The sequence below is a fragment of the Equus caballus genome, chromosome 31, assembly GCF_041296265.1.
Source record: "Equus caballus isolate H_3958 breed thoroughbred chromosome 31, TB-T2T, whole genome shotgun sequence".
Classification (NCBI taxonomy): domain Eukaryota; kingdom Metazoa; phylum Chordata; class Mammalia; order Perissodactyla; family Equidae; genus Equus; species Equus caballus.
Window position 1 is genome coordinate 8259359 of NC_091714.1, and position 25037 is coordinate 8284395.

At 43.8% G+C, this 25037-nt stretch overlaps 1 protein-coding gene across 3 annotated transcripts in view; it reads left to right on the forward strand.

Annotated features, from left to right (window-relative positions):
* The first annotated feature begins 322 nt into the window (after nt 1-322).
* SLC22A2 (solute carrier family 22 member 2) overlaps nt 323-25037 on the forward strand; it is a 30460-nt gene continuing 5745 nt past the window's right edge. Inside the window, exons 1-9 of one of the 3 annotated variants that reach the window (XM_001500545.5) lie at nt 323-3790; nt 5171-5274; nt 10927-11081; nt 13139-13307; nt 17867-17981; nt 19528-19634; nt 21182-21396; nt 22231-22339; nt 22892-23004. In XM_001500545.5, coding sequence (XP_001500595.3) covers nt 3380-3790; nt 5171-5274; nt 10927-11081; nt 13139-13307; nt 17867-17981; nt 19528-19634; nt 21182-21396; nt 22231-22339; nt 22892-23004 — 1498 coding nt within the window. In that variant the 5' untranslated portion in view covers nt 323-3379. The remainder of the gene's footprint in view (nt 3791-5170; nt 5275-10926; nt 11082-13138; nt 13308-17866; nt 17982-19527; nt 19635-21181; nt 21397-22230; nt 22340-22891; nt 23005-25037) is intronic. The other 2 variants (XM_070256339.1, XM_070256340.1) reach the window with 2 other exon arrangements.

Below are 25037 nucleotides of genomic sequence, written 5' to 3' on the forward strand. Positions count from 1 at the left end.
AGGGGCACTGTGGGGACACCCTTGCCTCAGGTTCTGACTCATCCTTAACTGGGTGGCTGACACTGAGGAAGTCCCTAAATGGCTCTGATCCTCGGTGTCCTCATCTATAAAATGGGAGTGCTCACATCCACCACACAGGGATTTCTACAGATTACAGGAGAGAAGTCACGCGGACGCAGCCTGGAACAGAGCACACGCTCAGCAGACGTGAGCATCCTTCTTTCCTCCCTCCTCCCCATCATGCTCTCTGGCACTCACTGGTCCTTCTCTTGTTTCTGCCGTTAGCATTGGAGTCTGAAAAAAGGCTGGAGGTGGAGGTCATGGTGCTAAGACCAAAGCCACAAAGGATCGTGTTTGACTCCTAGGAGAAACCAATGATCACCTCAGTCTCCCCAAGTCAGCCATGGCAACACTACAAAGCTCTGTCATGTGATGGGTGTCACGTCAAAGAGGAAGGAATCTTGGTACTGGTAGTTCCACAGGGGAGAACGAGGTCCAGCAAGTGGAGACAGCACATGGACAGGCACTGGTGTTACAGAAGATGGAATTTTTCTATCAGTTAGAAATGTCAGACACTGAAGCTGGCAGCCTCCCAGGATGAGTGGCTGTGTGTGGAGGATCTTGTCAAGGGATCCGCGCATTGACCGAGTTTGGACCAGCTGACAGTTGGTCCCTGAGGATTGTTCCCAACTGGGGGATAATGTCCATGGTGCTCAGCACACTTGTTCAGTTGGCTAAATCACACTGCAGAATTGCAGACAGCAACTTTTAAAGCAGTGTTAGGTCTTGCGGAGTTCTGGCATTCTTTGAAGATTATTGTAAGAGACGATGATGATTTAGGGCAAACAAAAGACAGACCAAAAAACTTCAAAGGAAAGAGGAATAGGGTATCCACAGTGGTTGTTGAAAAGCTCCAACTTATTCTGGGGGATCTAGAGAGAGCAGGTTTTTGTTGGGGCTTTTTGTTGTTGTTGCTGAGGAAGATTTGCCCTAAGCTAACGTCCATTGGCAATCTTCCTCTTTTTATATGTGAGCTGTCACCACAGCATGGCCACTAACAGACAAATGGTGTCGGTCCATGCCCAGGAACCAAACCCAAGCCGTTGAAGCCTAGTGCACTGAATTTAACCACCAGGCCACTGTGGCTGGCCCTGGGGATTTTGATGTCTGTGCCCATTCATATTTCTGGCTTGCCAGCTTCTCCAGCATCCAGTCTGGGTTATGTGAGGCAGAAAGAAGAGTCATCACTCTTTAGACCCAGCGGACCCTAGCCAGTCTGCCTCCTTTCCACTGCTCAGTCTTCGTACTACTGTTTTATGCACAGTGTCCGGGGTGTTGAGCTGTACTCAGTGGGAAGAATAAGAAAAAGTACATTGACTCCATTTTTCCTGAAGTGGAAGTTAAAGGGATATTTTTCTTGCTTGACATTGCCTTATCTTTTTGCTAGTTGGCATTATTTATCTGCCTTTTATTTTATTAATGATTTTTCCTTTTTATTTGAAAAATATCTCTGCATCTGGAGAGCGTTTGAGCAGAGAATGAGAACGCATCTCCAGGTTCATGGCCACACCCAGCCACTGCCTTGTCTCTCCACAAATCCTTCCTGTTATCCAAGATGGCTAAGAATGAGTCACAGCTTCCCGGGAATCTGGCATTTCAGTCTGTGATGGTTCAGAACCTTATAAGCTGAGACCCTATTCACCGTGGCCTACCACCTTGGCCTTGGCTAGTCCCAGTACAACCAGAAATTTAAATAGTCAACGGGTACAATTGCATGGATGAGCTTTGTAACTCCAAGTTTTATGCCACAAATACTCCCCCAAACTATTGATCCTATAGAGTCAGAACCCATTCTCTTAGCAGATGGCAAAACTGGGGCTGGCATGGCAGAGGTCCTCCCATTCTGATGTCAGCGAGCAGAGCACCCACGTGAGCCAGGCAAAGGCTCAGAACAGGTTGACGGGGTCCCAAAAGGTGCCCTAATTCTTGTGGGGTTTTTTTTTTTAATTACACTTTTTGTTAAGGGAGATTGGCCCTGAGCTAACATCTATTGCCAATCTGCCTCTTTCTCTTTTTTTCTCCCCAAAGCCCCAGTAGGTAGTTGTACATCCTAATTGTAAGTCCTTCCAGTTCTTCTCTGTGTGATGCTGCCACAACATGGCTTGATGAGCGGTGTGTAGGTCAGAGCCAAGAAACAGAAGCCGGGAACCCGTGCCACCGAAGTAGAGCGCACGAACCTAACCACTCAGCCAAGGGGGCCAGTCCCAATTCTTGCTTTTTAATGAAAACAGAAGCTTGCAGCTGAAGCAGGAAGGAGGGCTCACTACTCTTAGACCCATGCTATTATCCCCGCTGACTACTGAACAGAAAAAAAAAATAGGAAAGAAAACTGGATTAAATGTTTGGTAGTTTTTTATGCAGAGATATCAACAGGCTACCTTCCCTACATGGCAGCTTCCCACCACAGTCAGGATCCTTTTGGCCACCAGGAAAGATGGTTTGCCTGTTTCTCTTGTGATTGGATACACCCAGCACCATCCCACAGAGGCGCCTCGATCAAAGGCAGAAATATCTAGGACGAAAAGACAGCAGAATGGAAACACTCCTGCCTGTTCCCCACTTGACTGATGTGTGTGTCGAGCATTCTATTCTTTCCTTACAAGTGGGTCAAAGGAAGGACACTTCAGGGTTGACGGGCAAGAATGCCAGATTGGCATTCTTTAAAAAGCAGAATCCTAAAATCCAGAAAAAAATCAGAATGAGCAGCCACAGCGTGCCCCCTAGGTGTACTCACTGTGGTTGGTAACACGAGCCCAGAGATAGCGATGTGCAAACCACCTTGAACCCACATGGGAGCTCTGACCCAAGACCATGATTCACATTCTACCCGGCAAGCGAAGCCAAGTGCGTGTGCATTCTCTGTAGAGTTCAGAGAAGAGAGGTTGACTCTATGGGTGAGATAGGAATATATTAATTTCCTGGACACTCGGTTTCCTAGAGAAAGATTAACCGGTCTGCGATATGCGAAAGCTCTCGGATTTCTCGCCAGTGGGGTACAGAGGAAGGATTGTTTGAGGTGCTGGTGTGAGGTGGCGACGGACTCGGAGAGAGCGATGTTACAATAAACACAGCATCCCGCCCTGTTGCTTGCTTAGGGCATTTCAGGAGAGCAGCAGGACGCACGCCGCTGGAGGAGGGCACGGCTGGAAGTCAGCCTGACCAAGGAAAGGTCTGGACCCAAGGCTGGTTGCTTTCTAAGGTAAACTCACTCTCACCCTTTGACTTTTGGTCAAGAGTTGCGCTGAGCTGGCCACAGCCTCTCTCAGCCCCATTTGTAGCAGAGCAAAGAAGAGCATCAGGACTTCTGCCTCCGGTCACAATGCCAACTGTTGATGACATTCTAGAGCACATAGGGGAGTTTAACTTTTTCCAGAAACAAACGTTTTTCCTCTTAGCTCTGATCTCTGTGGCTTTCACCCCCATCTATGTGGGCATTGTCTTCCTGGGCTTCACCCCAGACCACCGCTGCCTGAGCCCTGGGGTGGTCGAGCTGAGCCGGCGATGCGGCTGGAGCTTGGCCGAGGAGCTGAACTACACGGTGCCAGGCCCGGGGCCGGCAGGCGAGCCCTTCCCCGGCCAGTGCCGCCGCTACGAGGTGGACTGGAACCAGAGCACCCTCAGCTGCGAGGACCCGCTGGCCAGCCTGGCGGCCAACAGGAGCCACCTGCCACTGGGCCCCTGTCAGCATGGCTGGGTGTACGACACGCTGGGCTCCTCCATCGTAACAGAGGTAAGTGAGCGTCAGACATAGAGATCCAAAAGGCAAATAGGGCAGCTTTTCTTAAGGAAGAAGCCAGTAGAGCCTGGTTCTTATACTGTGCCTGGCACACTCTTTAGACTCACAGTATCTTATATAATCCTACTTTCCAACAAAAACATGCAGCCTCTTATTTTCCTGGAGTATGAGTGGATTAGTTAAAATGTTATCAAATTCTGACAACAATGGTTCTCATATACGCAAGTCTCAGCAGTAAGAAACAAGCAAGAGCACATCAGAATTCCTGCAGAGAAGGCAGAGAAGGACAATTGTCAAACTTCCTTTTTTTTATGGGAACCCTATGCCCCCTCCATCCTTCCACCATACAGCCGGGCGCCTGAAATTTCATGGAATTCACCCAAACAGTGCCTTACTGTAATATAATGAACTTTCCTCTTAATGGCTTTTTTCTCTTTAATTTGCTCAAAGTCTCCATATAAAACCCTCTGGGGTTGGAGCTCATGCAATGGTACTATTATTTTATTAAAAACTAGAGTCAATATTAACATCTAATTGTGAAGCCTCATTTCCATAAATAGAAAAAAAATGGAGATTTGCTTTTATTGGAGGCAAAGCAAAATGGAGGGATGAAATTATTCTGAAGATCTAGAGAAAACCAGCTGCCTAGCTTAATGTAGGAGGACTGCTTAGATAAGGTGAAGATATTCTCTATGAACAGACATTTAGAGGGAGGAAACCTTTGTAGAGAATTAAGTGTTACATAGCTATGTAAAAGAAGGTCATAGATTTAACACCAGACAACTTTAAGAGGCTTTACGGCATGGCTAATCTCATCCCTTCCTACAGAGGTGAGGAAACTGAGGCCCAGAGCTGAGAAAAATTTTGCCAAAAGCCATAGAGTGAGAATTAGCTGTTAGCCTGGAAACCGGATCTCCTGACTTCCGGGCCAGCACCTGTTGCTCCTTCAACCCTGCCTCTTGTTCCAAATGGAGCAAATGAAACAGCCTATTTAGCAAGACACCGCTGCTATTAAAGAGACAGCAAAGAGACGATGAACAGCCCAGCCTGCTCTGAGCAGCATTTGTATCCCGTTTGCACACCTATTTGCCTCTGCGTACTAAAATTAGTAAGAAAAAATGATTTGGGGCATAAATGGAGTAATGACCCATTTCTTCTGAGTTTGGCCTAGTGACATACTGCCAGATGGAACACTAAAGAGACTGCGGGACAAATGTTTTTGTTGTGTAAAGAAAATTAATACCAGCAGGAAAGTTGGTTTATTGCCATCCAGCCATATCAGTTCAATATAAGGAATATTTAATGGGTTCCCTGGGCTGAGTTATGTCTAACAGGATTTTATTTCCTTCCCCTGGTGATTTGGCCCCTTGGCAGTTTAACCTAGTGTGTGCCAACTCCTGGATGCTGGACCTGTTTCAGTCGGCTGTGAATGTGGGATTTTTCATCGGTTCTATGGGTATTGGCTACATAGCGGACAGGTAGGTGCGGCTGAGAGGTGTGGAATTTAAACAGCCCCGAACGGTCAGACGCACTTGGCGTCACCTGCCCCTGCTTGAATACCATCATTTCCTGAAACATGAAGACCACAATTTCCTGGGCCAATTTCTTAGGGTTGTCTTGACAATCGTAGAGATCTGTTGCTGCTTCAGTAATCATGATTGATATCTTTGTTCTCCAAGTTTCTGGGGTCGTAGAGGGATGTTTCAGCATTAGACAGAAGTTTTTACTTGCGGGCTATGCAGAAGCTTAGGGTGAGAAGGGACAGTAATAGACAATTTGATCCCTTTGGTAATTCCCAATGTGTTCTTTGGCCTCATCACCATCCACGTGGTCATGAGCCTTCACGGTCTCTGAGCTCCGTCCTGTCCTCTGCCTGCCTCTTCTATACCCAGCGCCAGCCTAGATTCTCCTCGCTGTCCTCCTTACCTCGCAGCCCAGGGGACTGCAGAATTCCAGAATCAGGGCCCTGGGGCCAGATATAATTATATGTATGGAACCTAGATTATAATTTGATGGAAGGGAAACAGGGTCAGTCTACACTGAGAGAGGTAAAAATCCACTTGCATAATGTCAGTGTCCCTGGAGAGAGATCAGGAAAAACCCTTCCACATGGAACGTACAGCGAATGGTCCTCTCAGATGGGTCTATGTCTTCCATGGCTCGTACTAATCCAGCTATCCTGATGTCTTTTATTTATCCATCATTTTGTAATTAATCACATCAGCACATCAACTTGTGCTGAAAGTTCCTTATAGCATGCATCTTTACTCTGTTGATGACCAATTAGACATTTTTAGGAGTCCTCAAAAGGGAAAGGAAGAGAAAAATTTACTTTATACTTGATAAGCACTTTAGAGAACTTGGCCATCAGGGTTCATTTTTTAATACTCATAATACCAATTGTTTATTGAGTATTTTCCACATGCCAGCCACTGTGCTCAACATTTTGGACGGCGTCATTCTCTCTAAATCATCAGTCACCTAGTGAGATAGTGATATATAACTATATCCTACATATATATATCATCTAATTTATTTCACATATTTATAATTCATTACAAAATATATATTTATTCTGAAATAAATGGTAAAGTAAACACACTTTATGCTTTTTGCCCTCCCCAACTGTATCTATGATATAGATAAACCCAAACCTGTGAGTATAATATTAAATGTGAATGGAATATTTTTCTGATTATATTGTGTTATCAGGCTGGATTAAAACCTTCGAATGTGTTCAAGATTAATAACGGTGTCTTAGTCTATCACTCCTCCCAGGGGCATCTGCATTTTCACAGCCCGGGGCCCACTTTGTGTGGGAGGCTTGTGAGGTGAAGAGGAAGGTCATAGGCTTTTATTTTTATTGCCAAAGAACTAGGGACAGTGGTTTGGAGATGCCCCCTTACGTTGCCGGGAGAGACACACTGACAAGCGAGATCCAGAGTCCAGTGTGTGGCTGCCTGGCCCCACTGGCTCCTCGCTTCGTCTCACTCCCTCCTTCACCATAAGGTGCAGACACTAACACTCAACTCGCCAGGATGGAAGTGAGTAAATAGGTGACCGAGCCTCACAGCTGGTTAAATAAACAAGTTAATTATTCTCATTCCACTCGTTGTTATAATCCCACAGATTATAATGCCCTCCTGACTGTGCATTCCTGACTTACCATCCCCAGTCAATTATCCACCTTCTTAGATGACCTCGTTATTTTGTTCCTATTGTTGACATCGCCAGTGTAAAGTTCGTTACTTATTATTCTCCACCAAAAATCTATGTACGTACCTCTGTTTCTTGTTCTTAAACTGTCTGAAGATTTATTCATTGTTGCCCCTTCTTCTGTTCTATTTGTGTGTGCACATAAGAGTGTGCAATAAGATAACCACCACAGAGTGAAAAAAAAAAGGCAACGTATCTTTTCCATACTTAATGCCTGTTTCTGAACAATTTTCAGATTTTATGCAATGGGACAAGAGTCTCACGGAAACCCATCTTATGCTACAGGTTAAACCAACATTAAATAAAAGAGATTGTCTTCTTGAAAAATTTAAAAAATATGACCTAAGGGCTGATGAGAGTATCTTTTACAAGAAATCCAGGGGGACATTATGAAAGGATTGTAAATAAGAATACTGAGGGCCAGTCCAGTGGCACAGTGGTCAAGTTTGCACACTCCACTTCAGTGGCCCGGGGTTTGGATCTGGGGCACAGACCTACACACTGCTCATCCAGCCATGCTTCCTAATCCTTTAGCTTCCTAATCCTTTTGTATGTGGCAGCATCCCACTTACAAAATAGAGGAATATTGGCACAGATGTTAGCTCAGTGAGGATCTTCTTCAAGCAAAAAGAGGAAGCTTGGCAACAGATGTTAGCTCAAGGCCAATCTTCCTCACACACACAAAAATAATAATACTGAGTCTTACACCAAGTCAACTTTCTGAAGATCAGCTTTACAAATGGAAGGAGGGAAGCAAGGGAGGGAGGGAGGAAAGAAGGAAGAGAAGAAGGGAGGTAGGAGAAGCCATGGAGAAGGAGAAAAACATATATTAGAGAACTTGAAAATAAACTTTTTATATCGAATTTATTTCATCATCCAAATCTCCTAAAGAATTATTTTGAGTATTACGTGACGCAAAAAAGTCCTCTCTCGTCAATTCCAGGCTTTTTAGTCTAGTAATCAGTGATGATAAGTGCTGTATTTAGTGGCAGGCTTAATTATTTAACAACTGGCCTTCTTAGGAAAAGAGCCCTGATTTGTAGCATTTGCTGATTTTAGCGGTGTAGATACTTCCAAGGTGGTCCATTTCAAGCAACCACAGCAAGGTCACTGAACACAGAGTTGACTAGAAATATGCACCATTGTATGGTATTTCTACTATACAGATACAACAGATAGACATAAATAACCTCATGAGCATAGAAAGTGGTCAAACACTGTAAGGCAATTAGGAAGCTATGTTTTACCTATTTATTACGCTTGTTTTTAATGCACTTTACTGAATCGTAAGTGTATCATTTAATTTTTAATAATGGCTGTGTTTAACAATTAGCTCGAAAATTTTCTAAAAGCCTGACGGTCACTCTCGAGGGCCAGCATCCCACTGTCTATATTTCAGGATGGAACTAGGTCAGAGCAGAGTCAAAGTCCCAGTGGGTCACAGTCAAACTTACCCAACCAAGTGCAATATTTCACAACAAGGGCTCCACTCCCTGCCCTGTGCCTGTCACTGTATTGAACACCCTCGTGTGTTATATTCCATTTAGGATCATAACAGCCTTTAAAAGGAGATTTCATTATCTCCATTTGCAGATGAGCATGCTGAGGCTCAAGGACAAGAGAGCAGTGTCTCCCAAATGTCAACGTGCATATAAACCACCTGGGGATCTTGCTAGAATTCCAATTCTAATCCAGTGGGTCTGGAGTGGGCCTGAGAGTCAGCAGGTCTGCCCCTCCCAGGTGGTGCTGGCAGCCCTGGGCCATGTGCTGAGTAACAAGTAGCTAAAGGATTCAGAAAGCCAGCAGCCCTGGGGTCCACACCCCTCTGCTACTTTATCTCTTCATTTTCATTTAACCATTTCAGTGGTTCTTTGGGGGTGGGAGGAAATCATCGCCAACCACTATCCCATATTTCCAAAATTTCTTCTAGCCCTGCCTTATTTTTTAAATAGTATTGTCTCCTTATTTGCGACCTATCCCCCAGTGAAGTTTTTCTGCATTGCAGATTTGATTTTCTGAAGGTTTTTCACGCTCTGAGTTTCACGTGGTGAATACTCCCCCTCATCAGCCCCGGGATTTTGTCCCCCTACAGGAGCGCGACTGGGGTGTTTATGGTAGGCCCACGGCAGCTTTGGAAGCTGGACAATCAGCACTTGAGCACAGGTTTATAGACTCGTTGAGGGTAAAGGAAGGGTTTGGGTAGGAGAATGTGGGAAGAAAGCTAAAACATCATGTCGAGATGTGAGTTGAGAAAGCTTTGAATAAAAGGCCAAGGGGTATATGGTTACAATGGGGAACCATTGACTGAGAATCAAGAAATGACGTGGTCAAAACAGGGTTTTTTTTGTTAATAATTTTATTTATTTATTTATTTTATTTGTTTAAAAGATTGACACCTGAGTGAACAACTGTTGCCAATCTTTTTTTTTTTTTCCTGCTTTTTCTCCCCAAATCCTCCCAGTATATAGTTGTATATTTTAGTTGTGGGTTCTTCTAGTTGTGGCACATGGGACGCTGCCCCAACATGGCCTAACGAGCAGTGCCATGTCCACGCCCAGGATCCGAACCAGCGAAACCCTGGGCCGCCGAAGTGGAGCGCGCGAACTTAACTACTCAGCCACAGGGCCAACCCCAAAACAGGGTTTTAAGAAGTTTAGTGGTTTACATTAATTACTAATGAGACTGATTGATCTTTAATTTCAGATTTAAAGCATTAATATTCCCAAATAATTATTAACGATGTTGTGGATTATTTTCAAATGGCCGGTTAATATTGAAATAGTCCCTGGAACATAGTTGCCTAATAGGAAGGGCAGCAATTAAAAAATGTCTGGCCACCATTGAATGTGCCATGCTTGTGCCATAAAACACTAGAGACTACTCAGTTTTAAGTGGATAAGCAAAAATTAAATAAACATTGCTATCTATGAAGAATTTTTTAAATATCCACTAACAACCGGTTAGGGTATCTTCAAACCGGAGGAATATGATGAAAATGTGAAAATAAAAATATTGAGCCCCAAGTCAGCTTTCAGAGAGCCAGCTTTGCAAATAGAAGGAAGGCAGGGAAGGAGGGGGAGAGGAGGGCTATGTGCCAAGCTCTTTACATGAATATCTCACTTAATCCTCTTGTCAACTGGGTCAGAGAGGTCTTTTCCAGATGAAGAAATTGAGAAAGGTTGAATAACACACCCAACCTCATAGCAAGCAGTAAGGCCAAGGTCAAAGCCAGGTTTGCAACTTTCCCCCTACCCCACGTACTGAGACACTCTCCAGGTCCCTAAACTGATGAAACCCAAGTCCCTCAAATAAAATGCGTGGAAGCTATCTGGCTAGGGTACTCCTTAACAAAGGCCCTATATGAGATGGCAATGTGCGAAGTGATGACCGCACGACACAGAAGACGAATTCCATGAAGATACGCAAATCCCACAAAATCCAAAAGCGGTGTTGGAAATGGATGGGGGACTACATTCAACACTGAATTTTGTTTTTTCTAAAGCAAAAACTCTTGGGTGGTCAGTTGGTTGAGGCTGTCAGTGCAAAGGCGCCAGCTCACACGATGATGGAAGATCTAGACAGGCCCTTAGGGCATTCAGCACTGGGTGGCCTGGAAGAATCACCCTATTCATGGATACCCTCCACAGGGTGGGACTGAGAAGGTACTGTAGCCCTGGGGTGAGTGGGGCTCATTGTGCTTAAAATTTATACATGGTGCACTGAGGAAAAGTCCTGAATGGAACTGACCTGGAGTCAGGGATCCTCTTGGTGGCTATCAATCTGTGCCTCCTGAATTTCCGTAATTCAGGGTTAACTTCCACTTTAGTTTAGCTTTCCATGACTTCTATGAATTTTCTGCAACCTTCCTGAATCTGATCTAATTCTCTTCCCTCTCTCTGGTTTTCTCCTTGCAGGTTTGGCCGTAAGCTCTGCCTCTTGATTACAATCCTCATAAATGCTGCATCCGGAGTTCTCATGGCCATCTCCCCAACCTACACACTGACGTTAATTTTTCGCTTGATCCAAGGACTGGTCAGCAAGGCAGGCTGGTTAATAAGCTACATCCTGAGTAAGAATGCTTGTGAACGCAGCTGTGAGAACAAAGGGACATTGCTGCCAAAATACAGTCAGATGGGGGGAGCTGTGCAGAAACAGACTCAGCTTCAAGGCAATGTTGAGAGATTTCTTTTTATGTATCAAAACAATTTCTAAAATCTTTTCAATCAGCGCATTCTGCATTCCTCCTATAAAGAAAACAATGAAGGCAGAAATGAGGCAAAACATCATGCCATCCAGATTCTTACATAACTCTTTAGGAATTTTTTGTTTTCTCTACCCTGGGGTGTTACACAGAGAGAGAATCTAGCCTATCAGGCTGATACATAAAGAAAATTCAATGATGAGAGATATATTAGATTTATGAGACTTTATTACTTTGCATAAATCCATTGTAGTAAACCACACTTATCGTCAATTTATAGACAAGGAAACTGAGAATACAAGTCTTGTGGTCAATCCAAGATCCTCGGCAAGCCATTTGTAGGACCAGCAATGCCATTTACATCCTACTCATTAGTAGCCAGTTACGCTTAACCTCCGTGGAGTATAGGAGAATATTTGAATTCTAACAGCACAGCATCTTTAAAGCAATATCAAGAAAAATTACCACCATAATTAGATTATGGGAATTAACTCCATCAAAACTTTCCCTTTGGCTATGTTCAAATAGCATCCATACAAAGGGAAATGGACACTGAAATTAAAAGAAGAATAATAAAGCTCTCATTACACATTAGAGAACTGGAATATGTGTGCTTAAAATTTTACCTGATAAAGTTAATTTGGGGAATTCTGAAACAAAGAGGAGGTGGTGCTTAATACTATTAGGTGCCTGTCATGGTAGGTACCTAATCTATATTTGCTCAAAAGGAATTAATGTATGTGGTTATTCCATCAGTAATTTGGTTTCTAGAACACATAATATGAAGAAATATGTGGAATTTAATTGTATAAATTTAAATTTCAGCCTCCTCCCATTAATTTCTTCTCTAGTCCCTCTGAATGGCCTTGATGTACACCTTGCAACCCTACTTCTTTCTAGCCTACCCCCTATAAACCTCGTCCATGACCCCAACCACTTCCAAAGACAGAAATTTCTATTTAATGAGCACTTACGTAATTTTTGTTTAGCTCTGTTTTAAAATACATTGGGATAATTTGCAGTAATTTACAGAAATATTTTTAGGGCACATTTCTGTTTGGTTTATAAATAGTTGAAGTCTTTAACATGATTACCAAACATTTAAAGCAAAAACTCTGTGGCTCATGGAATATCTGGAATTTCAATTCTAGTATGTTTGCAATATAAAAATGACTATTCCCTAAGCCCATGTACCACAGACTTCATACATCTGTCATGATGTAGTCATGAGATGGGATAAAGCTGGTTATTCTGCCATGTGTGCTGGTATGCCAATAAACTGGCTCTGGGAAAATAAAAAGCCATGATTTATAGTGTTTTCCAGTTTCTAAGTTGTAAATCCCCCCACCATGACTGATTTTAGGATACCAATGGGTTTAACAAGCAGCTTGCAAAATTCCTGAAAATGTAAAAATCGGTTCCTGCAAGCTACAGTCAGCTAGGAAACCCGTTGCTGGGTTTTCAAACCGTTTTACACACATTAACAGGATTACCAAGAAAATGCTTAACTCATGGAAGAGGACAAGTTGTATTGAGGTATTCATTTACATAAAAATCATCTACAATCTAAATTCAGTGTTTGGTTCAGTTTTTCAGGTCTTAAATCACCACTGCCTTATTACTCTAGATCAAAATTTTGCATGGATCTGAAATATAATTGCATTTGTCCTTGAAATTATTCTCTAAATCAAACATTTTGCTCATATTGGCACGTTTCACCACATCTAATGTGGGATTATAAGACTTATTAATTAACACAAGAGCAATAATTATAACCAAATAGGTCCCAACGAATGTTTTAAAATTTTCGGAGAGCTTCATAGAAAGTTCTAGAATTTGGACTACTTTTTTGAGGTTAGCATTCTAGTTTTGCCGTAATTGGACAACCAATGCACTGCTGTTGACCATTTGGGTTCTCTCTGCAGTTACAGAATTTGTCGGGCTGCAATATCGGAGAACAGTGGGGATTTTTTACCAAGTCGCCTTTACCTTTGGGCTCCTGATCCTTGCTGGGGTGGCATACTTGCTTCCTCACTGGAGGTGGCTGCAGTTGACGGTTACTCTGCCCAACTTCTGCTTCTTGTTCTACTATTGGTAAGTCCATTTGGAACAAAAAGGAGATAAATTGCAATATTTTATTTCGATAAAAGGCTGCCTTCGCTAGCACACACCATCCTTCCGAATTGTAAGTTTTCCTTCACTCTCCAGGCCTGTTTCACAGGAAGCCCAGGTCCACGTTTCAGGAATAAAATATACGAGCTTCAATCTGTCTCCCTCTCTGAAAATCAAACTTCCTTTCCCTTTGGGTGTAAGAATCTTATTACTTGAATCTTACATTTTCGCATTATTTGTGTGATGTTCAAATTAGCTTCTAGTGGCTATGGTAGCTTTGAAGAGATTGACAACATGACTGTTCTTCTTCTGTCCCTCAGAGGAAACTTTAAGATGCGGGAGGTGGAGCATGGCTTTTGTGTGTCACCACTTCTCCATATCGATGCCCAAAGCAGGCATCCCTAATCAATCCTAGCAGTTTTCATCCAGATAAGGACAACATGGCATCCCAGGCAGACCATACCAATCAATCAGAGTTACCTGGGCAAGTGAAATGTATTTGTCACCCCTGCTCAAGGGGAACTTGGAAAATAGTAGACACAGCAGAAACTAACAGAAACCCCAATGCAAGGTAACCTGAAATAAAGCAAGGAGGATGCTGGATTATCAAGAAAATCTCTCTCCCATGCAACAAACCCACTTATTTAGTTCCTGGACATCTCCTCCTGTTCTTCCTACAGTTGTCCTGTCTAAGAATTAAACATCGCCACTGTCCCAGGAAGCCTGTTTCTCCTCCAAAAGCCAGTAAAATTCTGAGAGGGACCTTAGCTCCCTCCCTATATCCATTCTACGTCCTTTCTGTCTCTGAATCCACTGCTTTTTCTCCTCGTCCATTAGGAATTCGTGATGTCTTGCCTGGCCGGCTGCAATAGACTCGTAACTGGTCTCTGACGTTTGCTTTACCATCCTCTCATCCACGCTCCACACTACTTTTCAAAAATCTGGTTCCAATGTGTTACTTTCTCGCTTAAAGTCTTCCAATAGCTTTTTTCCCGTTGGAATAAAGACCTAACGCTTTAGCATGGCAGCAAAGGCCCACCCGTTGTCCAAGTTCTGACCACCTCTGAAGCACGTCTTCTTGCCACTTTCACTCAATAGAATCAAATCTAATTGACTTACGATTCTACACGCTCCATGATGGGACTACACTTTCAAAAGTCCACTCAAGACGCAGAGTAGAAAACAGTTGCTTTGGAGAAGAATGGAGGCAAGGAGATAAGGTAAGAGACTATTGCCATTGTCCTTGCAAGAGAAGACAAAGGCCTGAATTAAGATAGAAGTTGTGGTTGTGAAGAGGAAAAAGTTATAAACCATTTTAATAAGGTGGCGATGACAGAGCTTGGTGATTGAAGGTGGAAGTTTAGAGAGAGAAGCTACCTGGTAGATGACACTCAGAGCGTAGACTTGTGCGTCTGCCTGTTGGTGGGGGTGTCACTCACAGAGAGAAGGAACACAGAAGGAGAGCGGGTTTGGAAGGAAAGATGACGAAGTGAGCTTTAGGCGTGAGGAATTTGAGGAGCTGGAAGGACATCAACATGCAGATGTCCAGGGGCCATTAAACTTAAGGATCAGGAATTCAAGAAAAGTTCGCCATCTTTGTTGTAGCTATGGGGATAGATGAGATCACTCAGAGAAAATGACTAGGGCCAGGAGAGGAAGAGGATGGGACAGAACACGAGAAAACACCAATTTTGGAAAGCCCAGCTGGGGAAGAGGAGCCAGGACTGAAGAAGAGTGAGGTGGCACCATGGGTGACAAAGGAGGAGTTACAGGGGCAGAGGTGGTATGGAAGTCACCAAAGGTGGGACTCCGGGCAAGCCTCACCTTCCCTGAAGCCATCCTCATCAGCCTGCCCAGATGGGGCCTCTGTCCCCTGCTTGATAGCATTGCCCATATATCTCTGTAACCCTCACATTTCATTGCTTGTTGGGATTAACTGTTGACTTGACACTGCATGACTTGACTGTCTGTCCCAGTGGACTGCCAGCTCTTTGAGGTCAGGCAACATGAGGGCTCCTTTGACCCAGCTTCCTGTCCATGGCCAGAATCCCATAACAACCTCCCCACTGGATGATTATCCAGCCTCTTCTTGAATGCTATCATGAATGATGCTTACTCCATTGTCAAGCAAGCCACTTTACTGTAGACCCAAAGCTTGTGTTCAAGAGAAATTTCATTGAGCAAGAATTTATATTCCCATCAAATTTACCTAGTGTTCCTAATTTTAAATTTAGAGCTTCAAAAAATTACTTTGGGGCCAGTCCAGTGGCATAGTGGTTAAGTTTGGCATGTTTGGCTTCAGCGGCCTGGGTTTGCAGGTTCAGATCCCAGGCACAGACCTATATCACTCATCAGCCACATTGTGGCAGCGACCCACATATAAAGTAGAGGAAGATTGGCACAGATATTATTCTTCCTCACACACAAAAAAAAATTAATTTCTATTCTACCAGACAGTTCTTTGACTGTTTGGATATGCCTCTCAGAGTTCATCCAGACTTTTCACCTCTAGCTTACCATTTCTAGTTCCTATCTTCTCTGACCTGGTTCCAAAGTTCTTCACCTTCTTGGCCCTTCAGCTCAGGCAATAGTTGGCTCAACTGGCACTGCTTCTTGACGCATGGGCAGCCAGAACCGAACATGACCACCAAGTGTGATCTAGAAAAAATGCCCTGCAGCATTCAGCAGAGAAGATCCATGCTGTGAGCTGTGGATTGACTGCCACTTCTGTTCCTGCATCATGCTTCTGTTCCTGATATGGAGTCTTAACCAAAGAATTGTCCCTGATTCCTCTCTCCATTACACTCCTGCAAAAACATCCATCTTGAGTTCCTTTTGAGAGACCTGCCTCTCAGAGCAACGTTTCTCCCCTAGAGTGATGACCCCTACTGGGACCTTCCTGATTCAAAGCCGGAACTACCACCAGAGCGTCCTGCTACCTCCTCCCCCTGAGCATCATGCTGCTCAAGGATGTACAGGGGCTCTGTGTGTCCTGCTAGGTCAAGCTCAATCTGTAAGGTCAGGCTTTTAAGTTCTCCCACCATCTGACCTCAAACTCTTATTTCATTCCTTTGGGGAATCAGCTCTCGGAATTGCCTTCCCCATGATGGTCTGCATACTCCCACCTCCACACTTCTACCCCATCTGTCAGCTCTCACCCGCTTTGCAAAGCCTGGAGCCCATCCCAGCTGACCGCCTCTCCTCCCTGTAGCACAGAGCTGGATATTCAGCTGGCCCCTGCTTTGCAGTCTACTTCCCATGGTTCCACTGGAAGCTCTCTGAAGAGGGGGCCCAAAGGGTCCCTGCACAAGGCTGAATAGAAGCCAGCATTTGAAGGAGGAAAGAAACATACACTCTGCAGAATTTTACAGAAAGTTTTCTTGTTGTAATGAGGACTTTTAAGATCTACTCCCCTAGCAACTTTCACATATGTAATACGGTATTATTAACTATAATCACCATGCTGTACATTACATCCTCGAGACTTATTTGTTTTATAACTACAAGTTTGTACCTTTTGACCCTTTTCATGCATTTCACCCACCCCCTACCCCTTGCCTCTGGCAACCACCAATCTGTTCTCTGTATCTATGAGCTGGTTTTGTTTTGTTTTGTTTTGTTTTGTTTTGTCTTTGAGATTCCACATATAAGTGACATCACGTGGTATTTGTCTTTCTCTGTCTGACTTATTTCACTTAGCATAATGTTCATCAGGTTCATCCATTTGTCACAAATGGCAAGATTTCATTCTTTTTATGACTGAATAATATTCCAAATTTCTTTATCCGTTCATCCATTGATGGTCACTTGGGTTGCTTCCATGTCTTGACTATTGTAAACGCTGCTGCAATGAACATCGCAGGGTACATATATATTTTCGAGTTAGTGTTTTTGTTTTCTTAGGATAAATACTTAGAGGTGGAATTGCTGGATCATTTGGTAGTTCTATTATTAATATTTTGAGGACCCTTCATACTATTTTCCATAGTGGCTGCACCAGTTTGCATTCCCACTAACAGTGCACACGTGTTCCCTCTTTTCCACATCCTCGCCAACACTTGTTATTTCTTGTCTTTTCCGTAATAGCCATTCTAACCAGTGTGAGGTGATAGCTCACTGTGGTTTTGATTTGTGAGTCCCTGATGAGTAGCGATGTTGGGCATCTTTTCATGTACCTTTTGGCCATCTGTGTGTCTTGTTTGGAAAAATGTCTATTCAGATCCTCTGCCCATTTCTAAATAGAATTGTTTGGTTTTTTGCTATTGAGTTGTATGAGTTCTTTATCCATTTTGGATATTGACCAGTTATCAGATATATAATTTGCAAGTATTCGCTCCCATTCAGTAGGTTGCCTTTTCATTTTGTGGATGATTCCTGTGCTGTGCAACCTCTGCACAATTTTCATTCCTTTGTACACCCAACCGAGCCTCGCTGTGTAAGACCCCTCACAGAAATCTGATTATGACCCCTGAGGGGAAAGGAGTTGAGTAAGACTTTCCCCTCCACTCAACAGCACTGATAACACTTACACTGTCCTCCAGGTGCATCCCTGAGTCTCCGAGGTGGTTGATCTCCCAGAACAAAAATGCTGAGGCCATGAGGGTCATTAAGCACATGGCAAAGAAAAACAGAAAATCTCTGCCTGCCTCTCTTCAGGTGAGCCAGCAGCTGAAGCATCAAATGAAGGAGCAGTGAAGAAGAGGACTCGGGCAAACCACGCACTGTCTCAATGGGGAGCCCCAAGGGGCCCGCCATATACAGCAGGATATTTCTGTTGTGCTAATATTCTGTGGTTCCCTGGTCAAATATTTTAAACGGATAGAAACATAAAACTAAAAGGAAACCAAGAATCATTTAGAAGTTAAATGAGGAGCTTCTATCTTGGGCAGCACAAGGCCATGCTGGCCATTCCTGCCTAAGTACCTGATGTCTTGGTTACCTGTGTGTCCTCTGCATCCTTGGGGAGGGAGGTTTTCCCCAGAGGGAAGGTGCCCAGGTAAATAAAACAGTTGTTCAAACACATAATAATTTCTTAGAATTTTAAAAATTTTGGATAGAAAACGTCCCAAAATGCTTTAAGCAATCCCCTGCCTTCTTGAATAGAACAAATTACTAAAGAGTCTGTCTCTCTGCTTTTAGGATTCTGCCTTGAGTAGACCTCAGCATCTTTAGCTGAAACCTTTTCATCTGACAGGGACTGGAAAAGAAAACATCAAGCTTATTATAAAGTTATGTCAAAATAAGCGTAAATAATTTCTGAATGAGAATCTAAGATAGGTAACCTGTAAGAATTTGAGATTTCCGTGACATATAAAATGAGGGATTTTGGTCTCAGAGGCATTTTTTCTTCCTTTCCTCTCTGATTTCTGGGTGGTTATTCCATTAATTCCATTATTTTCCATTAATGACTGGTACGGCACCCATTCTTAGGTTTAAGGTCCTTACGGGGATTGGGCAGGGAATAAAGCATGCGTGAGCCGTTGCCTCGCCCAAGTTCAGAGTTCACATAATGATGATAAGTCTGGTCATTTCTGGTCTTGCTGGAGGTGGCTTCCCCTTTTGGGCATCTTTCACACACCGTCATGTGTTGCTCTAAGGAGGAGTCAGAACCCTAGAGATTGAATCTCAGCTCCATCACCGACTGTTTTCTTCTAGAGCAGGGCTTCTCAAACGTTGACATCTGTGCACAGGACTCACCGGGGGACCTTGTGAAAATGCAGATTCGGATTCACTCTCTGTGGGCTGGGGGCCAAGATCTTTCATTCTAACAAACTCCAGGTGATGCTGAGCTGTCCAAGCGCCAAGGTCTCAGAGCAGAGCCTCCTGACCCATGGGTCACAAATGGGTCCAGGTCAGAGAGGGTGTGTCAATGCCCTGAGCCCTCAGAGTCGCTGGGCTGGGCCTCGATTTTAACCTACTGTGTTTTACCAATAGTATTGCTTTATATATATATATATTTATATATATGCATGAGTTATCTAATTTCTCTGTAGCCCAGCTTCCTCTTCCGTGAAATGGGGTGAACAACATAGACCCTAACTTCTCAGAGATCTGTAAAGATTAACCAAGCTGATGTGTGTGAAGGGCTTAGCAGAGTCCTGGGCACATTATAAGTAAGCGTAAGGTCCTATTACTCTTCCTGTATGACCCTGGGACACTATCACTAAATATACAAAGCCATTCCTCTTGTTTCTGTTCTTAGAGCCTCAGACCTGGCGAGGAAGTCAGCGAGAAGTTGAATCCTTCATTTCTTGATTTGGTCAGAACCCCTCAGATAAGGAAACACACTTTGGTCTTGATGTACAACTGGTAAGGAATATTTTTCCCTTTAAAATCCCTCCAAATTCTTTTCATCACAGCCATCCACATTCACTTAGCCTAGTCCCAGTATTAGCATCGACAGTGGACGGCAGCATGGCTCATTTATAGCAAGTTTTCCTGATACTGTTTTTCTCAGGCAGACGTTGACATCACCTTACGGTCCCAAGGCATCGATCCCAACACTCTCAACCTTGGTTTCACCTTACAATCTCCTGGAAGGTCATAAAATACCAAGAGTAGACCACCCCTGATCCCAAGGATACTGCTTTAATTGGTCAAGGGAAGGGCCCAGGAACCAATATTTTAGCATTTCTCCAGGGGATTCTAATATTTGGTTAAAATTGAAAACTGTTGGAGTAGATTAATTGATAATGAGTATAGATCTCTCTGATTACACAGGGCTGGCAAGGAAAGGGCCATTTCTTTTTCTTTTTTAACTGGAGAAAAAAAATAAACTTCCAGGGGGCCGGCCCCGTGGCCGAGTGGTTAAGTTCGTGCTCTCTGCTTTGGCGGCCCAGGATTTCACCAGTTTGAGTCCTGGGCGCGGACCTAGCACCGCCCATCAAGCCATGCTGAGGTTGCGTCCCACATAGCACAGCTAAAAGGACCCACAACTAAAATATACTACTATGTACTGGGGGGCTTTGGGGAAAAGAATGAAAAATAAAAAATAAGATATTTAAAATGAATAAATAAACTTCCAAATAAGAATGAACCCCAAGAATAATCCACTGGCTCCACAATCCGGTAACTTAAGCCTGACGGTCTCCACTGCCTACAGGTTGCTCTCAGAGCATTGAGCCATTCACTCTACACCAAACCATCTTTTGCTCAACACGCTTTCCTCGCAGTGTGCAGCACTGGGACAACTCACATCAGCCAAACAAAGATTTATCATCACTGACAAATGTAAAGCTCGTCAGGAATTAATTTAGCGACATTCACCATATTGTACGTAAAATGCACCAGTGAAATTTGGCCTCATCATCCTTCTTTCCTTTTCTGACAATTGTGACTCTTGCCAATGATCTTCATGTTTTCCATTACAGACAATGAAGACTTTTAGTCCACAAAACTAGAAACATCATCAAAATACTGTTTGTATCAGGTCAGAAGATAAATCATCCAGAAGGGAGGCTGTACCGTTTGGTCTTCTGGTTTCCTAAAATCTGAATTAAACAATCAACCTTTTTGATCCAAACTGCATTAGAAGACCATACAGAGAGAAATACTTAACAACCACTAATAACCTGAGATCATTTTACTAAATAAATCACTCTAGTGAGACACTTTTTCTTACCTTTCAATTTGGCCAGGGAACGCTATCCTCATTTCTTCCCCTTTCCTGGTTCTGGGGTCACAGCCAGACATGGCAGTGGGTCAGATAGCGTAAAAGCAATGAAATGGAGGGACGAGCAATAAGAAGATGGCAAAGAAAGGTCACTTACAATCCACTCTTATTTTTCCAGAGGCCTCTTCCTTTTGGCAACTTGCTTTTGATGCTTGGCTTGACCTGAGCTCTCCTCTTTGCTCAGGTTCACGAGCTCTGTTCTCTACCAGGGCCTCATCATGCACATGGGCCTTGCAGGAAGCAACATCTACCTGGATTTCTTCTACTCTGCCCTGGTTGAATTCCCTGCCGCCTTCATCATCATCCTCACCATTGACCGCATCGGACGCCGTTATCCCTGGGCTGCGTCAAATGTAGTGGCAGGAGTAGCGTGTCTAGCCTCGGTTTTTATCCCTGCTGGTAAGTTTCAGGCCAAGCTGGGTCTTGTCTTCCAAGGCCCTGAGAAGAGAGAGTGTCACAGCCCTTTGATAGGAAGAATAGGTAATTTATCATCCAAGTCAATTTGGAAAGAGTGAATACAATCTCTAGGACTTTCCCAAGCAAACCCAGATGGCCACCCTGCCTTTAAGAGCAATGACACCCAATGGTTGCCTGCTGTAATACAATGAGGGAGGCTATGAAGACCCACGCTACAGGCCATCAAGCTGGGCCAGAGCAGACTGCATGGGCTTTGGGCTAGAGCAAACCCAGGATTAAAGTCTTATTCCAGCATGTTCCAGATATTATTTAGGCAACTCCCTTGACCTCCCCACATCATCCTGCAGAATAAATGAGAAAGCTTAAGTAAATGCCATGAGCAAACAATTATTCCGTTCCTTTCTTTCCTTTTCAAATGCTTTCTCAATGAAGGAGAGCAAAAACCTGTGTGACAGAATGGGCCTGCGTTTGAATCCTTCAGTTTTTAGCAATCATTCAGAATGTGCCCGTACTTTGCTGTTTCTTTCAGGTGACCTCTGTAGACTATAGTTGGCCCAGCTTCAGAAACTGGTATAAATCTGTTGTCGTTAATGACTGACGTCTAAAGTTAAGATAGTATTAGAATTGTATCTAAAGTTAAAACAAACAGACATGGAGAATTTGCTGACGTTGTCTTGAGTCTATAGAAGAATCCATTTTGTGTTCTTGTCCCATTCTGGAACATGGCCTTTCCCCTTGCAAAGCCCCCTCTGGAGCACTGTTTGAAGACCAGGGGTAGAGTGCAGTGTGTGTAAGTGGTGTGTTTTTTCCCCTCAGATCTACAATGGCTAAAAGTTACAGTCGCATGCTTGGGCAGAATGGGGATTACAATGGCCTATGAAATGGTTTGCCTGGTCAATGCGGAACTGTACCCCACATTCATCCGGTGAGCATGTTTTCCTCAGCACAAAGAGGGCGGTTGCGACATTTGCTTACTGGCTAGAACTACCACTGGTGCCAACAACAGGCACCTTCATCTTCAAAACACAGGGTAAGAGAAGATGAGAACGTTTCAAGGCAGTAGCCGGTTCACACCTCACGCTTACAGGCTTTAAAATACAGAAACTGTGTGGTGAGAACAGAAGATATTGAATCGCAAGAGAGGGATTACCAAATAGCCACAGGAGAGAGTGACGGGGAACAGTGCAAAACAAGACCATAGAAACAGCACAAGGAAGACAGGTGGTGAAGGTGAAAAGTAAAAATCACCCCCCCGTCGATTAAAAATCTTCAAGAAAGCTAACGCAAAACAAGTACAAGAGAGCGTGAATGGAATCATGCACCATTTAGCGTTTGTGCGCATTGAAGATGACATGAACAATTTTTCTAGTTCGCAGGCATTCTAATGAGTTAGGGAAGTATTTATTTGGGGGCGAGGTGGGAGATAATGCCTGTACTGGGATAAGTTGAAAAGTTTAATCAGCTTCCTGCACTCCAGGAATCTTGGTGTCCTGGTCTGCTCCTCCATGTGTGACGTTGGTGGCATCATCACACCGTTCCTGGTCTATCGACTCACCAGCATCTGGCAAGAGCTCCCACTGGTGGTCTTTGGTAAGAAATCCTCAGAGAGGTCTTTGAATGAAAACCTGATTCTCTAGAGACCTCCATTTTTGTGCCTCAAAATAAGTGTCATGACTGTTAGCAACTAGTCAATATGATTAGCAATTAGTACTACTATTAGTGGGAATAAGACTCATATTCGTAATGCCATTAGTAGCTTCTAATACTCTAGTACGGGAAATTCATGCCCTTAGAGGTACAAAGTCAAGAAAGAGTGAGATGGAAGGAACTTTCTGAAGAAGGCCCCTCTGTCTTCACTGATTTCCACCCCTCCTTGAGTCTCCTTGTCAAAGAGTGCTCTCTCTGCCTCCTCTATGCCCAGATGTGGAAAAATACAAATCATTTACTTGATTACTTCAAAGAAAGGTGGTTAAAATTTTGCAAAGGGCAATTTCAAAACCCAGGGGAGAGAAAGACCGAGATGAAGAAAATGCACCAGCATAATGGAACCCTTGTGTTGGTGTTGGCAGCCACTTCCTCAGATTAGATTAGATTTGAGGAGCATTGGCACAACACTTCCCTTCTGACACTGCCCGTGGAGTTGGGGCAGGCAGGAACGTGCCAATGCAGAGCCCTCCCCACACCTGACCAGCCTGCAGGATAGAAGGGGACAGGGACAAGTCTATTTATGAACAATTAGGACACAGAGGCGTATGTTGAACACAAGTCATAGACTTTGAGAGGTGACAGGGAATGCTGGGCACTTCCATTCATTCAACCTCCATGGCCTCCTCCCACAGCTGTAGACCATGGGACAGATCCTCTCCTTCTACGTGTCCACACAGACAGGTCTCCAGACACACACACAGCATTCACCTTCTCATGTCGGCTGCAACGCCTCAATGCACCCATTTCAACCTCTTTTAAGACCCATTCTGAGCCACTTTTAATTTGACAAAAATGTAGCGCTTTTCCCCGTGGGTACACAGCACTCACTTAATTTGGGAGAGGCAGGACAAGACCCTCTGAGATGCACACCAGGGGAGCACGCCCATTACTTTTCTCTTAATGCTGTGCGTTGCCACCCACACGTAACTCTGCTCGTTTCTTCTTCTCAAGGGATTTGTGAGGGGGAAAATTTTCCACTGCTGTACATCTGCCAGCAAAAGTCCCAAACCATTGATAGAACTCTCCCTCAAAACAGACCCAACGAATTCCTCCACATTCTGACTTAGTAACAGCAAGATGGCCAAAATTGATATGACACAAGTTCTTTATCCCGAGATAACCATGATTTGGCCACAGGGTGGCTGGCACTGCTTATGGGACATACGTGCCCCAGATTCCTTCCTCCCCAAACACTGGTTGAGGGACCTGTCTCCAGAGATCCCTTTCCATCTTGGGGAAGTGTCTTCATACCCTTGAGACTCCTTCCTTCCCAGGAGGAAGTTGGAGATGCCGCAATCGCGGCCACTCCCTTAGGCGGGCAGTGGGTGAGCAATGGGTCAGTGGGACATTTCTGGGTTTGGAACAGACTTGTTTCTCTAAGTATTATTTCACAAAGCAGTGCAACTTCCAGGCCAGAGGAGCCGTTGTTGACCCTCCGTCATGCCTTGCCTTTCCCAGAAAAGATAAAGGGTTTTAACTACATTCAACATTTAAAATAAACTTGAAGAGAAGTCCCATCTTTATTTTTTCTAGGACTTCCATCTTCTTGCCTTGCCAACCCTTAATCTGAGTAGCTAGCAGGAAGCAAAACGAATAGTTTTGCATTTTAACTTCTTTCCCTTTCATTTCCCACACGATAATGATGAGCTGGTTGTGGTCTTGACATAGCCAGAAACAGTGATCTAGAAGCCTGAAAATCAATAAACGCACATGTTGGGAAATCCTGGTTGAAATAGTACTGGAAAAATCGATAAGGAATATCTTGGTTAGTTAGGCTTACTTTTGCAAATATAAAATGCTAAATGGATGAGAATTTGATGCATCTATTATCTTCTCTTCATAATTCACTCAGTTCAGAGAATCGAAGCCAGCTGAATGTGTTTATTGTTTGCATGGGTTGCAGCCAAGTGAGTCTT